A 15,894-nucleotide genomic window follows, 5' to 3' on the forward strand; every position below is an offset into this window, starting at 1 on the left:
CCTTCTCTTTGTCAGTGATTGACAGCTGCACTGTGGCGGTCTCCAGCAACACCACCCGCGAGGGCACCCGCCTGATCTCCTCCAACGTGTGCGGGCCTCACGGCCAGTGCATCAGCCAGCCGGCCGGCAACTTCACCTGTGCCTGCCATCGTGGCTTCACCGGCAACTACTGCCACGAAAGTAAGTGTCACTACTCTCCGCACTCTCCCTCTCTCCCTCCGCGTTCTTCCTCTCTCCCTCCGCACTTTCCCTCTCTCCCCGCACTCCCCTCTCGCCCTCCGCACTCCCCCTCTGTCCCTCCGCATTTTCCCTCTCTCCCCGCACTTTTCCTCTCTCCCTCCGCACTCTCCCTCTCTCCCTCCGCACTCTCCCTCTCTCCCTCCGCACTCTCCCTCTATCCCCCCCACCTTGCCCCTTCCTGCCCCATCTTCAGGTCGTCCCTGAAGACCTTCCTATTCGACCAGTGCCTACAGTCACCCCCCGCCCCCCGGCCCGGCGTGGTGCTCGGTCAGTGTCGGGGGCTCCGGGGCACCGCCCTGTGTGAGGGGCGCAGTGTAAATTGTTGTTGTTTCGTGTCTGTGCTGGGTGCTTGGTTCCTCCATTCTGTTTGCCCTCCAGACAGCACCGAACCGCCTGTCCTTTTCTAACCTCCTTGTTTGCCCCCAATGCCCAACAGTCCTTCCTTTTGCTCTTGTGTAGATATCAACGACTGCGCCCGGAATCAGTGCAGGAACGGAGGGACGTGCATCGACGGAGTGGACTCCTATCAGTGCGCTTGTCCCGACGGATGGGAAGGGGAGCTCTGTGAGATCGGTGAGCAAACTAACACTCAATCGCCAGCGTGTCTGTCACCTCTGCGGCCACAGATGTGAGGGGCAAGGGAGACCCTGGGCGGGAGGGGGGTGAGTTTCGGACCCGAGCTGGGGGGAGGAGTCAGGGAGGGCGGGGGGAGGGGGAAAGCATCGAGATCGAAAGCACGGTCGAAGAGGAGGGTCTTGAGATGGGTCTTGAAGGAGGCGAGGGAGGGGGCGAAGAGGGTGGAGGGAATTCCAGAGGGCGGGGGCAGAGTGGCGGAAGGCCCGCCCGCCAATGGTTGGGGCGGGTGAGGTGGGGGACGTGAAGCAGGCCGGAGCCCACTGAGCGGAGGGAGCAAACAGGATGGTAGGGGGTTAGGAGGTCCCAAAGGTAGAGGGGAGCAAAACCGTGGAGGGCTTTTACCGGGGTGTGAGGGTGAGAGAAGGGAAGAGAGCCCCTGTGTGTGTGGGTGTGTGTGTGGGTGTGTATATTTGAGTGCCCGGTGCTGGACTTAGCATGTGAGCTACTTGCAAAGCTATTTCGAGAGAGAGCGAGCGAGAGAGAGCTTTTCCTCCAGGTTATAAACACGCTGGGTGCATTGAAGTCTAATGATGGAAGTGCAGTCACGTCAGTGTGTGCCTGGCTTTGTTGGGTGAGCTAAGGCGCGCGCGGTGGTGTTTGTAGTCACAATGCAGTCCGCACAGGAGGGACCTTACCTTTTGTTTCACTGTATGAATGAACAATGATGGGAAATGGTGGAACAAGGAGTGTGCAGACACAGAACAGCCTGTTCCTTTGGGCCTTTGTTTCCAGTCAGACCTGGAGTGCTTGGCTTAAGTCACACGGCTCCCAGTTATGGTGACGGGGCCCTTGACGATCAACGTTGCGGGTTCAAGCCCCATATTTGCAAGCGAGAGGACCCGGGTTCGATTCCCGGGCAGGGGGGCGAAACGTTGGCCAAGTTTCCACACGCGCGCCTCTGTTTACCAGCAATAAGCAGGAACCCGGTTGTTGGTCGATTGGCGGATCCCTTTTCCGGGGGTAATAATCCCTTTTAAAAAAAACGAATAATTTGGTCACTCAATCCACGGCTGTTTGTGGGGACGCTGCTGTGAGCAATTGACTGCCGCGTCTCTCCCACAAAATATACGGTCAATTTACTTTACAGTGTATCCTGCGAAGCGCTTTGAGACGTCTCGAAGACGTGATAAGGCGCTGTATCAAATGCGAGGATTATTATTATAAGACCCGTAGCCTCGGCTGACTGGAGGAACATCGAAAAAGAGGCGGCAATCTCACTAAATTGTAACCTCATCCAATGTTATTTTGCTCGGTTTGGGGTTTACTGCTCTCCTCCTCCGCTCGCGCGCTGCTCCAGTAATCGGAGAGGATTTGTACGTGGCTTTGTTGAGTAAATTGAAACCGTCTCCATGTCTACAAGCTGCCGCGCGCTTGTGTGTGTGTGTGTGTGTGTGTGTGTGTGTGTGGGTGGGGGGGGGGGGGTGGAGGTTGGGGGGAAGGGGGAGGCTGAGCCTTTAGACTGTGGTAATGTGGATGTCATGCTTTGGTTGCAGACTACAATAACTGTGATCCCAACCCCTGCCTGAACGGAGGTCGCTGTGTGGACGGAGTCAACGACTTCTACTGTGAATGCACCAACAGCTGGAAAGGGAAAACCTGCCACTCCAGTAAGTGCCACTATCTGTGCTGTTGTCTCCCCCCCCCCCGCGCCCCCCGCCCCCCCCATCCAGTCCACCACCGGGAACCAGCACCTGCTGCCTCGTTCAAGTATAGTTCACCTTTGTTCTCTGTTGCCTTGTCAACATATATGTTGTCTGTGTGTGTGTGTGTGTGTTGCTGTTGCTGCTCTCGCTCTCGTTGATCACAAGGGAAGTAACCGCTTGAACCTCAAATTCTCCTCCATCCTCCCCCAATCCCTCCCTCCCTCCCCGCCTCCCTCCCTCCCTTCCTCCTTCCCTCCCTCCCTCCCTCCCTCCGTCTCCGCGCCATTCATCCCCAAAGGAGAAGGAGTCATTCTGGCTTGCCTCTAGGTTAGGAGTTGTGGGTCGTGCACCAGAAGGCTGTGTGCTCCACAGCGCAAGTTTGGTTGGAGAGCTCACAGCTCCATCGTTGAGGTGGAGTCCTTCCTGTCTGGTTCAGGTGGACTGTAAATAAGCCTCCGCTTTATTTGAAAGAGCAGGAGTTTCTGCCGTCGTCTTGGTCATCGTTTGTCCCTCGTCGAAAACATAACTAATAATAATAATCCTTGCATTTGATATAGCGCCTGATCACGTCTTCGAGGCGTCTCAAAGCGCCTCACAAAATAGATTGTAAAGTGTAGCGACTGTGTATTTTGTGGGTGAAACGCAGCAGCCAATTGCGCACAGCGGCCTCCCCCAGACTGGTGGATTGAGCGACCAAATGATGATGATTATTTTTTGCTGTCAGAACAACTCATCGCAATAGCTGTTCACTGCATTTTGACACCCACCACGTGCTGCTTTACACGCTTCTCTGTGAGGAGCACTGGATCCAGCGGGAGTGGCGTTGACGATTTTCCTCTTTTGCAGAGGAGAAGCAGTGCGACGCAAACACCTGCAGCAACGGAGGCGTCTGTCACGACGTGGGAGACACTTTTCACTGTGTGTGTCCCACTGGTTGGGGAGGCAACACCTGCAATCTCGGTGAGTTCATCGGGTTTCCTGTCCCACACGTCCTTCCCAGAGCAGCTATTCCTTGTCCCCTCCGTCCTTCGCCTCCAGAGATGAACAGACCATTTTGGAGACACGGCGGGACAGAAATGCACCTTCTCTCAGGGCAGTCGGAGGTGGGAAGCCTGGCTGATTCTCTCGCCCCGAAAGCCCTGAGGTGCTGGAGGGTGGCTCACTCGGCACAGACCCTGGAACAGGTTAGCTGTTCACATGGGAACGCCGGGAACTATTGAGGGAGACTCGATACTTTGAGGGGGAGTTAAAACTCAACTCTAACCCGCCGTTGAAAGGCAATGGAAACGGTGTGTGTATGTGTTTGTGGTGTGTGTGGTGTGCGTGTGTGGTGTGTTTGTGGTGTGCATAGGTGTGTGGTGTGCGCGCGTGTGTGTGTGTGTGTGGGGGGCATGTGTGGCGCTTTTACAAACCAATGCTAATCCTGTTTGGGGACGGGCCTGGGGTGGGGAGGAGAGACTGAACTCGCAAGTATTTATTTTGAACGGAACAAACTTTTCTCTCCCTGTGTTCCAGCTAAAAGCAGCAGCTGTGCCCCCAACCCCTGCCAGAACGGGGGCACCTGTGTGGGGAGCGGTGACACCTTTACCTGCGTGTGCAAAGAGGGGTGGGAGGGCCCGAGTTGCACCCAGAGTAAGTGCAGATGGCAGTTTAAACTCTCTGTATCTTTTAGGTGACTGTTTGTAGGGCAATGGGCTTATCGGTGGAGCCAGTTCTGGTCTTGTTTCTGATAGTTTCAGCCTTCTAATTCCCTTACAACCTTATTTATCGCTGTGTTTAACCTCACTATTTAGTCCTGTAGCTCAGTGGTTAGAGCAAGCAAGGGGACCTGGGTTCGATTCCCGGGCAGGGCGAAACTTTGGGCAAGTTTCCTTACTCCACACGCCTCTGTTTACCCAACAGTAAGTAGGAACCCGGTTGTTAGTCGATTGGCAGATCACTTTTCCGGAGGTAATAATCTCTTAAAAATAATTTGGTCGCTCAATTCACGACTGGTTGTGGGCACGCTGCTGTGCGCAATTGGCAGCTGCGTTTCGCCCACAAAATCCACAGTCACTTCACTTTACGGTATATTCTGTGAAGCGCTTTGAAACATCTTGAAGACGTGATAAGGCGCTGTATCAAGTGCAAGGATGATTACTGTTGCACAAGTTAAAATAACTTTGTCCTGGGTCTCCTGAGGGGGAGCGGGGGCTGTATTCAAAGACATTGGGATGTCCCCCCTGACATGAAAGGTGCTATAAGAAAGGTGCAAAATATATCATTTTGAAGCATTAAAAATCTATATTTTTTGTTTTAATCACAGATAAGAACGACTGCAACCCTCACCCCTGGTAAGTTACAGTTTCGCTGATCGGAACACAAGCCCCTGGACCCCCTCCTCCCCTCCCCACCCCTAGATGTGCCGTGACATCCGATGACATTCTCCCCCGTTCCGTTCCGATTATCTCTGGTGGGAAAATGAGTCAGTGAGCAGCAGCGAGAGGACTGTGATGATGATGATGACGCTGCTGTATGCTATGTGTTGTCGGGACACTGACCTATGTCTCCTCTCACTCCAGCGCTGACCTGACCCAGGTCACTCTGAAGCGTCTGGGCTGTCTCGGTGCCAGACGTCGTACTGTTTTTCTCACACGGCGGATTTATTCTGTCCAACAAACTCGTCGCGTAAAAGCAGCCACGACATCAACCCGCCTTAACAAACAGCTTCCAGCGCACCTGTAGCCGAGAGAGCACGAAAACCCAGAGCAGATAATGACACTGCTTTTGCCCCTGGTGAAAGGTCTAATTGCCTGGGATCAAATGAGGTGTTGGAGTGGGGAGGGACGCGGTTGATGAAGGGAACTGTTTGTTTAAAAGGGAGCAGTGCGGGTGGGGGGATGGAAAGGGATCTGCAACTCTTCCCCCCACCCCCCTACCCCTCTCTGTTCTCCACATTGTTTCTCAAGTGAGAAAAATCTGCCCGTGACACTTGGAATCTGCATTTGAAGGCCGACTGACTGTTCAAAGCCACAAACCTGGCCTTTGTCCCAGCCCAGGGCTCAGCTGTGGGTTTTGTTGACTGTACCTACAGCCCACTTGTTCCTAACCGGGGGGTGTGTGTGTGTGTTTTCTTTACGCAGCTACAATGGAGGCATCTGTGTGGACGGCGTGAACTGGTTTCGGTGCGAGTGCGCGCCAGGTTTCGCTGGTCCAGACTGCAGAATCAGTAAGATAATAGTAATAATAACAATGATGGCGATGATAATAATCCTGCCGTTTGATCCAGCGCCTTATCACGTCTTCGAGACGTCTCAAAGCGCTTCTCGGGATACACTGAAAGCGAATTGACTGTGTATTTTGTGGGCGAAAAGAGTATAAGAGGATAGCGAGTGACTGGCTGGCCTGGGGTCAGGCCGTTCTGACCCCCGGCTCTTTTTGTGGCAGTTGACCTGTAACCTGTGGTGCACTCAGCTGATTCACCTCCTCGAAAGAGGCACCACCACATTGAATAATTCATGCGCTCGGAGAAATCCCTGCCCACCTCCACAGGGGCTCTGCCACCCCCCCCCCGACAGGAGGCTTCTGCTTTCAGAGAGAGTTTACTCTGACCCTTCTTTGTGTGTTAAATGGTTTGAATTTGAAATTTTTTCAATCAGGATACATATGTGTTAGGTCAGGGTATATATTTGTTAGGTCAGGGTTTATATTTGTTATGTAAGGTTATATATTTGTTAGATAAGGGTATATATTTGTTAGATAGGGTATATATTTGCTCAGTGTTGTGTTGCTCTCTGCCTTTACTCCCTGCTCTTTACATAGAAACAGGAGGAGGCCATTCAGCCCTTTATTATTCTATTATTATTATTATTATTATTTATTATTCTATAAGATCATGGCTGATCTGTACCTCAACTCCAATTACCCCCCTTTGCCCTATATCCCCTGATACCCTGATCTAACAGACATCTGCCCACCTCAGTCTTGAAGATGTGAATGGCTCCAGCTATAATCCACAGGCTTCTGGGGAGTGAGAGAGGGAGAGAGAGAGAGAGGGAGGGAAAGAGGGAGAGAGAGAGAGAGGGGGAGAGAGTGAGTTCCAGATTCCCACTAACCCTCCTAATTTCCCTCCAAAATGGCCTGGCCCTAATTCGAGACGTCTCAAAGCGCTTCACAGGACATACTGTAAAGTGAATTGACTGTATTCTGTGAGCGAAATAACATGGAAATAAAAAAACTGCTTAGAGGAGAGAAGGGAGTTCACGTGAGCGTTCTCTAAGGAGGTTGTTTACCACAGAGCTAAGGATGCCCTGAAGTGGCTGTAGCCGGGCTCGGTAATTAGCTGCACGAGGAACAAGTGGCTCTCTTCAGCTTTCAGTCCTCTCTTCCTGCCTTGATTATAACTGTTTCTCCTCTCTCTCTCAGACATCGATGAATGCCAGTCGTCCCCTTGTGCCTATGGTGCCACTTGTGTGGACGAGATCAATGGGTACAGGTGCCTCTGCCCGCCCGGGAGAGCCAGCTCCAGATGCCAGGAAGGTAGCTATCGCCAATCCCTTGTGATGTTGAGCGAGGGTGATCCGGGTGCGAGACAATGGAGTCGTGCTTCCAGTTTAATCACCGCTGCACGTTTCCTAAACTAACTAAAGACTCTGTTTGGCTGTTTTTTTCCCCTCTTCCTCCTGGAATCCTAGAATTCGACAGCACAGAAGGAGGCCATTCGGCCCCTTGTGCCTCGGTGGGGAGGGGGGTGGGTGGGCGTTCCCTAAAAGAGCTATATGCTTAGTCCCACTGCCCTCTCAACACCCCGCACCCCCACCCTGCCCCCCACACACAAACAACTGTTATTGTGTGTCTTTCAGGTCGGGATGTCCTCCTGACGTGAAAGGCGCTGTACAAATGTAATTCTGTGTGGTATTGTATTGTAGATTCTGCTTCAACCAGTGTTTTTATGTGGGCATTTCATGTCCCAATGGGCTCTCAGTCCAAATAAAATCCTAACTTCCGTATTTTTGATGATCTTAAGTCGATGTCCTCTAGAAACTGACTCCCCAACCCACGGAAATACTATTGCTCATTTACCTCATCAGAACTTTGACCACCAAACAGATCACCCCTTTGAGCTTCTCCGTCCAGTTTCTCTAGTCCCTCCTTGTAAGGGAAGCCCCCGATCCCAGAAACTTCCAGCGAATCTCCTCTGTACTTTCTCCTTGACCTTGATCCCCCTCCCCCCCCACCCCCACTCCTCCTCCCAATCCAGTCTTCACCTGACACCCAAGACTTTACCCCCAGATAGTGTTGAGGAGCAGGAATTCTGGCTGTTTTTTCCCCAGTTCTCCCAAGAGCTCTCTCTCTCTCTCTCTCTCTCTCTCTCTCTCTCTCTTTCTCTCCCCCAATGTTCCCCTGTGTCGTCGTGTTGGGAATAGTTGTGGTATTTTCCATATACTATTCCAGGAAGTGGCAGCCCCTGACAACAACAACAACAACAACAACAAGATTCCATTTATAGAGCGCCTTTCACGTCAGGAGGACGTCCCAAGGCGCTGCACAGTTGGGTCATGACCCGAGCAGGGGGGAAATGGTCAGGGTGAGGGGAGGAAAGGGAGGGAGAGAGGAGGGGGGAAATGGTCAGGGTGAGGGGAGGGAAGGGTGCGAGGAAGGGGTAGAGATTCGAGAGGGGAGCTGAAGGCTGAAGGTCAAAGAGAAAGGTCTTGAGACCGGCCTTGAAGGAGGAAAGGGAGGAAGCGGCGAAGGCACTGGGGGATGGAGTTCCAGAGCCTCGGGGCTGAGAGGCTGAAGGCCTGACAGTAACGCACGGAGAATTTTTGGATCAAATGCGCATTGGAGAAGCTTCCCCTGGGAGATAGCTCCATTCTTACAATCAAATCTGCTTTGTCGTTGGCTCAGACTCTAGTTTAGACCTAATGCATTCCCCGTCAACTCCTGCAGCTTTCAGTCTCAGTGTTCGTACTCTCCGAGGTGATCCAAGTGATGCTTACGATATCCCTCTGGTGGTGTAGGGAGCTTTTCTCTGCGTAGAATCTAACTCCCTGTTCTACCTGAAACACAAACAGAAGTGGCTGGGAACATTCAGCGGGTCGGGCAGCATCTATGGAGAGAGGAAAGTGGGTTAACGAAAGGTCATCGACCTGAAACGGTGACCCACTTTCCTCTCTCCATAGATGCCGCCTGACCCGCTGAGCGTTCCCAGCGATCTGCTGCTCTTACTTCAGCTTTCCAGCATCCGCAGTGTTTTGCCCCCTGTTCTAAGCTGATCTGTGGGGTGGGAGGATAGCCGGGTCGGGAGGGCTTGGGCGCCCCACACTTTGCGGCTTAGTCAGGGCTGACGGGAGGCCGTCAGGCGGAGCTAAGTGTTTGCTGTTTTCTTGCAGTCGTTGGTTTTCGGAAGTCGTGCTTCATGTCGGGACAGCATTATCCTCACGGAATCCATTGGGAGCAAGACTGTAACAGCTGCCGCTGTCTGAACGGCAACGTGAGCTGCACCAAGGTAATGAGAGCTTCTCCCTCCAGCCAATTCCCTCTCCCCTGAGCCCTGCTGTCACACACCAACCCAGCACCGCTCCCCCACCCCCGAGCTGCCAGCCAGCTCCCAGCCCACGCATTCCTGGCCCAAAAGCTGCCAGAAGCTTCTCGTAGAGTCCTGTAGCTCGGTGGTTAGAGCACTGGCCTCGCGAGCAACAGGACCTGGGTTCGATTCCCAGGCAGGGGGCGAAACGTTGGGCAAGTTTCCTTACTCCACACACCTCTGTTTACCGGGCAGTGAACAGGAACCTGGTTGTTAGTCTCGATTGCTTTTTGGGGGGTAATAATCCCTTCAAAAAAATAATATAAACAATAATAATTTGGTTACTTCAATCCACGACTGTTTGTGGGGACACTGCTGTGCGCAATTGGCTGCCGCGTTTCGCCCACAAATATATACAGTCACCGCACTTGACAGTATATCCTGTGAAGCGCTTCGAGCCGTCTCGAAGCTGCGATAAGGCGCTGTATCAAATGCAAGGGTTATTCCAAGCTGCAGTCGAGGGGCCGAATAATAATAATAATAATAATCCTTGCATTTGATATAGTGCTTTTCACATCGGGAGGACGTCCCAAAGCGCTTCACAGAACACACTGTAAAGTGAATTGACTGTATATTTGTGGGCGAACGCGGCAGCCAATTGCGCACAGCAATGTCCCACAAACAGTCATAGATTGAAAATGACCAATTTATTATTGTTTTGGGTTTTGGAGGGATTATTATTAGGCTCTGTGTGGAGTAAGGAAACTTGCCCGAGGTTTCGCCCTGTGCCTGGAATTGAACTCAGGTCTCTCACTTGCAAAGCGAGTGCTCAATCATTGAGCTACAGGACTCCCCCTTGTAATGGCCCCCTTGTGCTTGTCATTTGTTTCTCTGGTCCTTCAGAGCCTGTTGCAAGTGCACAATGTACAGAGAAGCTGGAATAAAGTGTTCTGTTAGCTCCATTAGTCAATGTTCGCGCTTGCCAGCCCCAATCCAGCCATTCATTGCCTGAACTTTGATGACCTGTTAATGTGGCTCTGACTGTTTGGGAGCGAGCGAGGGAGTTCTGCATGTACCTGCCTCCTCTCAGCTTTTGTCCAATCTGTTATTTTTTCTCTCTCGCTCTCTCTTCTTTCCACCGACTAGTAAACAAACCTTTGAATCAATTGTTGAGGCGTGTTTCTGCAAGACCTGGGAGGCTTTGCTGTGTGCCTCGCTGTCCATGCTGAGCACCCCCCACGATAACACTCAGTCTGTGTGTAAATGCTGACTGAGTTCTGTTGTTCGTTCCGCATCAGACCAGCAATTCACGTCGAGAATCCCAGGAACTCTCTGCTTCTGTCTCTGGCTTTATCTTTACCACATGAGAACGAGGGTCTTGTCTTTAACTTGACGTCGATCACGAGAACAGTTTTGGATGATTGATCTCGTCGTTGGGTCTCCTAATCCGCACGTTCGATATACTGTCTCGTGTCAGTCATCAAGAAGTTTCAAACTGCTTCACGAGATCCACCGTGAAGTGGGGTGACTGTGTTTTGTGGGCAAATGCTGCAGCCAATTTGTGAGAGATTGATTTGGAGTCCCATTGACTTGCTCAAATGAATTTTAAGTCCCTATTAGATTATAATGGATTTACCACGTATAATAAATTCAGGGCCTCCTCTTGTCACTGATTCCCTGGTTGACCAAGTAAAGCAAAGTTGCTTGTGTGCTGTGTGGTGTGTATGTGTGTGGTGTGTATGTGTGGTGTGTGGTATGTATGTATGTGTGTGTGTGTGTGTGTGTGTGGTGGGTATGTGTGTGTGTGTGTGTGTGGTGGGTATGTGTGTGTATGTATGTGTGTGGTGGGTATGTGTGTGGTGGGTGGTGTGTATGTGTGCTGTGTGTGTTGTGTGCTGTGTATGTGTGTGTGGTGTATATGTGTGTTGTGTGTATGTCTGTGGCTCAAGTGGCTGAGTTTGCTACGAATCCACAGTTCTTTTTGTTGTCCTTCAGTCAACACAAGCAGCTGATGCTCTGGCTGCCGTATCAAATCCACGGGTTGGATTTAATACTCATTTAAGTTTCACATGGCTGAGAAATGCACAGGCCACATCCTTCCCCTGACTGCCTGTGATGTTTGTAAATGTTCCTGTAGGTTTGGTGTGGCCAGAAGTCGTGTGTGCTGCCCGGCAGACCAGGCTACAAGAGCTTCCAGTGCCCAGAGGCTCAACGATGCCAAGCCAGCCCCGCCACCAAGTGCTTCTCTCCCCCCTGCAGTGACTGGGGCATCTGCAATGCCCCGAATACCATGGCTGTCAGCTCCAAGTGTCAGCCCAACATGGCTCGTCTGGACAGCAACTGTGCCAAGATTACACTCCTCTTCAACAGAGCCAAGATGCCAGAGGTAAATGCTGTGACCTGTGCGTGTGTGTGGTGTGTATGTTGTCTGTGGTGTGTATGTTGTGATGTGTGTTGTGTATGTGTGTTGTGGTGTGTGTTGTGTGTGGTGTATGTGTGTTGCGGTGTGTGGTGTATGTGTGTTTGTTGTGTGTGTTGTGTATTTGTGTTGTGTGTGGTGTGTGTTATGTGTGTTGTGCATGTGTGTTATTGTGTGGTGTGTATGTATGTTGTGTATGGTGTGTATGTGTGGAGCAGATCAGATGTGCTCAATGTTTAATAAATACCGTGGATGAATAGAGAGTGATGGAGCGAGACCTGCACTTATCGTTGCTTAGGCCACAGTTTCCGTCTCTCTCTGTGGATACTGGATCCAGTCACATTTTTAAGACCGAGATGTATAGATATTTGTCGGGTCAGGGTACCAGGGGAGGTGGGGCGAGGGCGGGTAATTGGAGTTGAGGTACAGATCAGCCATGGTCTCATAAAATGACGGAACAGGTTCGAGGGGCTGAATGGCCTCCTCCTGTTCCTACGGCTGTCCCAGGATTTTAAGGACACAAAATTCCAAACCTAACCCAATCCATAATGACTTTTAAAAGGGAATAAGACACAAAGGAACAATATAAATGGAGTGTGTGGCGCGGGGTGGGGGCAGGGATGGGACTAAATAGCTCGCTCTTTCAGTATGCTGCATCGCTTGCCGCTGCATCGCTTGCTCCAGTGCTATATAAAATCTTATCTGGTGAGTTTCTTGTTGAAATGCAAGGGTATGGATAGAGCGTGAGCTGACGTGAGCTCAGGAGCCCAGTGATACTCGCCTCTGGCTCAGTTAGTCGGGAACCAGAGGGAGTATGCTTAAGACGATTCCCCAGAAGATTTAGAAGTTAGAATAATACATTTAATATTAAAATTAATGCTTAATTCAATGTTAACTGCTGTGCGCAATCGGCTGCCGCGTTTCGCCCACAAATTACACGGTCGATTCACTTTACAGTGTATCCTGTGAAGCGCTTTGAGGCGTCTCGAAGACGTGATAAGGCGCTGTATCAAATGCCAGGATTATTTTTGTTATTATTTATACAGCGCCTTTCCTTTCACGTCAGGAGAACGTCTGAAAGCTATAACATCGTGGGGTGGTGTTTTGTTATACAGTGTGTTAACCAAACGTAAGCAGGGAATTTCTCTACCACCAACTCGAGTCGAGGAGAGCTATTACAGAATACAACAAGTTGTGTTCACGCAGCTCCCCCTCACACAGGGTAGCGCCCCGGAGCGCCCGACGGTGGCGGGACACGACTCTGAGCCGGTGAGGGGAGGGGGAAGGTGACCTTTAGCCACGGTCGAAGAGGAAGGTCTTCAGACCGTGCGATCTGAAGATGGGGAAGGAAGGAAGTGGGGAGGATGGGGAGATAGCACTCCAGAGTTTCGGGGGGCGCAGGAGGAGCGAGCAGGAGCGTGGGATGAGATGAGGTCTAGAGAATCGGCCCCTAACTCCCACCCCAAAAACCGAGTGGACTTGATGCTCCTGTTACCGGTGCGATCGGGTGTTGGGACGGTGGTAAGCTCTGGTGTTGCCTTGCTCCCCGGTTGACGTGTTGGCTCCTTGTTCCCCAGGGCATCACCGTGGAATACATTTGCTCCGAGCTGAGGTACCTCCCAGTCCTGCACCACCTAGCTCAGCAGCGCAGACTCTATGTGCTGTGCGACCTGGCCAACACCATCGACAGTGCGGTGGAGGTGGCCATAGTGAGTAACTGGCTTTCAAGTGATCACCGGGGGCGGAGTGGGGGGGGGGGGAACTGCCGTTTAGCTTAATGTTGGGGGTCCCGGGGTGATCGTCTGGGGGTGCAGTTAGTATTCTGCAGCGAATGTACCTTCACCCTCTGCGCCCCCCCCCACACACACACACACACACACATATACGCACCCCCCCACCCACACACACACCCCCACATCTCCCGATCCCCATTTACCAAACAGCCTCACCCCCCACTCACACACACAAACACACACACACCCACAGCCCCGTGTGCACACAGCCTCACACACATAGCCCCAACCCCACACACACACACAGTCCCAACACCCCCCACACGTACAGCTCCCCCACGCACACTCTTGAGTTCAGTTTGTGCTCCCTCTGCTCAGCGGGCTCCGGCCTTCTCCACATTCCCCGCCCGACCCGCCCCGGCCGGGCCTTCAGCCTCTCTGCCCCCACCCTTCGGAAGTCCATTCCACAGTCCCTCCGCCTCACGCCCTCCCTTGCCCCCTTCAAGGCCCATCTCCTCTTCGACCGGGTCTTCGGTCACCCTCCTACCCCCCACCCGCCCCCCACCCTTCCTGCCCTCTACCCCCTCCTGATCCCAAACCCCAGCTCAGGTCCAAATCCCTGAGTGTCCAGCGCCTTGGGATGTCCTTCCGATGTGAAAGGCGCCGTGTAAATGTCATGCGTTGTTGTTCCGAGGCCATGTTGTCGCTGAGTTGCCTTCTGTTGTCCTCGTTGAGTCTTGTGATCAATGTGTGCGTGTGTTTTTTAACCCCTCGCTCTCCAGTCCTTCGGGGGCCAGCCGAGCAAGGAGCCGGACGACACTCTGATCCGGGAGGTGGCCAAGAGCATCGTCAGCACCATCACCTCCCGGCAGAACAGCACCGTGATGCTGGCCGTCATCGAGGTCAAGATAGAGACTGTCGTCCTTCCACCTTCCCAGCCAGGTAACATGGCTTCCCAGCACTGCAGCCTGGGGTGGCGGTGTGTCCGGGGGGGACGCGGGCGGGGGGGCTGGGCAGAGAGGCCATGAGGGTGTTGTGGTGCCAGTGGGAGTGAGAGGAACTAGCACGAGAGGAAGTGCAGAGCAGGTGGATAGAGATGGTTCTCCCGCTCAGTCCTCCTCCTGATAAATGGCTCGTTCACTTCACGACTGTCCATGTCAGACTTCGCTCGGAGCAGAATGTCTTGTCGGCCGCCTTCTCCTGGAGAGTGAGTGGCCCTGGCACTGTGTGGCACCTGACGGCAGTGAAGGGCCTTGAGGTACTTTGACGTTCCTGGGCATTCGATCAAGTACAGGGACCACCCGCTGGCTCCCCTCGGTTGGCTCCGGTCTCCCGTCTGTCCCTCGCGCCCTGCCCTCCACCATCGCCTTCAGTCACTGCGCCCCGAAGCTCTGGAACGCTCCTCCTCAATCCCTCCGTCTCGCCCCCTTCCCTCTCTCCCCGCCTTCAACTCCCGCCTAAAGTCCTTCCTCTCTTGATGGCGCTTACAGTCACCTTCCCTGCTCTCCTCCCCACCCACCCCCCCCAAGGCTTGGGCTCAGACTCCGCCAAGGTCAAGTGCTCAGGGAGGATACCTCGCGCAAAGGGCGCTGTATTGTCGATTAACTTCTAAGTACATGATTTACAGCTGAAACTGTTTGCCCCCCCCACGCATACAGGGTACTTTGTTCCTTTGCTCTGTGTGTCCTTCGGCACAGTCTGGCTGATCTGCATCATCATCTGCGTGTGGTGGACCCGGAAACGGAGGAAAGAGCGCGAGAGAAGCCGTCCGCCCATCGAGGAGACCGTCAACAATCAGTGGGAGCCCCTCAACCCCATCAGGAACCCTATAGACAGGGGCTGCAGCAATAAAGACATTCAGTGCGAATGCAAAAATTTAATGGCTCCTCACAACAGGACTCTGGAGGGCGAGGAAGGAGAGGAAGAGGAGGAAGAGGAAGAGGAGGAAGGAGAGGAGCCAGGAATGGACAAACGCCCCTCCCAGCGCTGCACAATTACCTTTTTGCCAGCGAAAGGAGACTCCAGCTCAGTCCGCAACAGCGTTCCCGTCAAACAGCCCCACCGGACAGGCAAGAGAGACAACCGGTACTTCAAAAATGTGAACGCTGTGTATCATGAAGGAGGTAAGGACTTGTCAGTATGAGCGGGAGGAGGGGCGGGATGTGGGGGTGGGTGGTGGGGGGGAGAGAGTGTTTGTGCCTACAGTATACAACACGGGGGAGAGGAGAGCGGTGGGGGGGGAGGGAAGGGGAAAGGGGGGGGGAGAGAGAATGTCTGCCATGCCTCCAAGTCCCACTCACGCTGACGTCCGTCAGATGCCTTCACGGTGTGCGCCCACTGGGCAGCAGTTTCTAGCGTCTCCTTAACTAAACCTTGTCTAACTTATTTGTCTCTGTACGAGGCCTGGGCAGTGTCGTACGTCATCAGAACCGGTGGTGACTACACACTGCGGTGGGGGAAGTGGGGGTGGGGGGGTGGGGAGGTGTCTGTGGGGGGTGGGGGGGGGGCGCGGGCAAGGGCGCGGGCAAGGGCAGGGCAGGACTTCGAGGTGACTTCTCTATCGCTATAATAGTATGCTGAACTGTACATATTATACATAATACAGAAGTTATCTCCTACGGTTTAAAGGAAAAGAAAAAACAAGTTGTTTACAAAGTTTCTCTTGTGGTGTTGTGTGTTTAGTGGCTTAGATCCCTCTGTTGTCTGGAGTCCTCCTGG

The 15,894-nt window shown here is 52.9% G+C and overlaps 1 protein-coding gene across 2 annotated transcripts in view; it reads left to right on the top strand.

Annotated features, from left to right (window-relative positions):
* jag2b (jagged canonical Notch ligand 2b) overlaps nt 1–15,323 on the top strand; it is a 55,996-nt gene extending 40,673 nt beyond the window's left edge. For both annotated transcript variants that reach the window (XM_042337866.1, XM_042337867.1), the window contains 13 exons: nt 16–180; nt 700–813; nt 2,370–2,483; nt 3,366–3,479; nt 4,035–4,151; nt 4,825–4,852; nt 5,642–5,727; nt 6,924–7,037; nt 8,891–9,006; nt 11,162–11,410; nt 13,021–13,152; nt 13,959–14,118; nt 14,835–15,323. In XM_042337866.1, coding sequence (XP_042193800.1) covers nt 16–180; nt 700–813; nt 2,370–2,483; nt 3,366–3,479; nt 4,035–4,151; nt 4,825–4,852; nt 5,642–5,727; nt 6,924–7,037; nt 8,891–9,006; nt 11,162–11,410; nt 13,021–13,152; nt 13,959–14,118; nt 14,835–15,319 — 1,994 coding nt within the window. In that variant the 3' untranslated portion in view covers nt 15,320–15,323. The remainder of the gene's footprint in view (nt 1–15; nt 181–699; nt 814–2,369; nt 2,484–3,365; nt 3,480–4,034; nt 4,152–4,824; nt 4,853–5,641; nt 5,728–6,923; nt 7,038–8,890; nt 9,007–11,161; nt 11,411–13,020; nt 13,153–13,958; nt 14,119–14,834) is intronic.
* The last annotated feature ends 571 nt before the right edge of the window (nt 15,324–15,894 follow it).

The sequence above is a fragment of the Callorhinchus milii genome, unplaced genomic scaffold, assembly GCF_018977255.1.
Source record: "Callorhinchus milii isolate IMCB2004 unplaced genomic scaffold, IMCB_Cmil_1.0 Scaffold9, whole genome shotgun sequence".
Lineage (NCBI taxonomy): Eukaryota > Metazoa > Chordata > Chondrichthyes > Chimaeriformes > Callorhinchidae > Callorhinchus > Callorhinchus milii.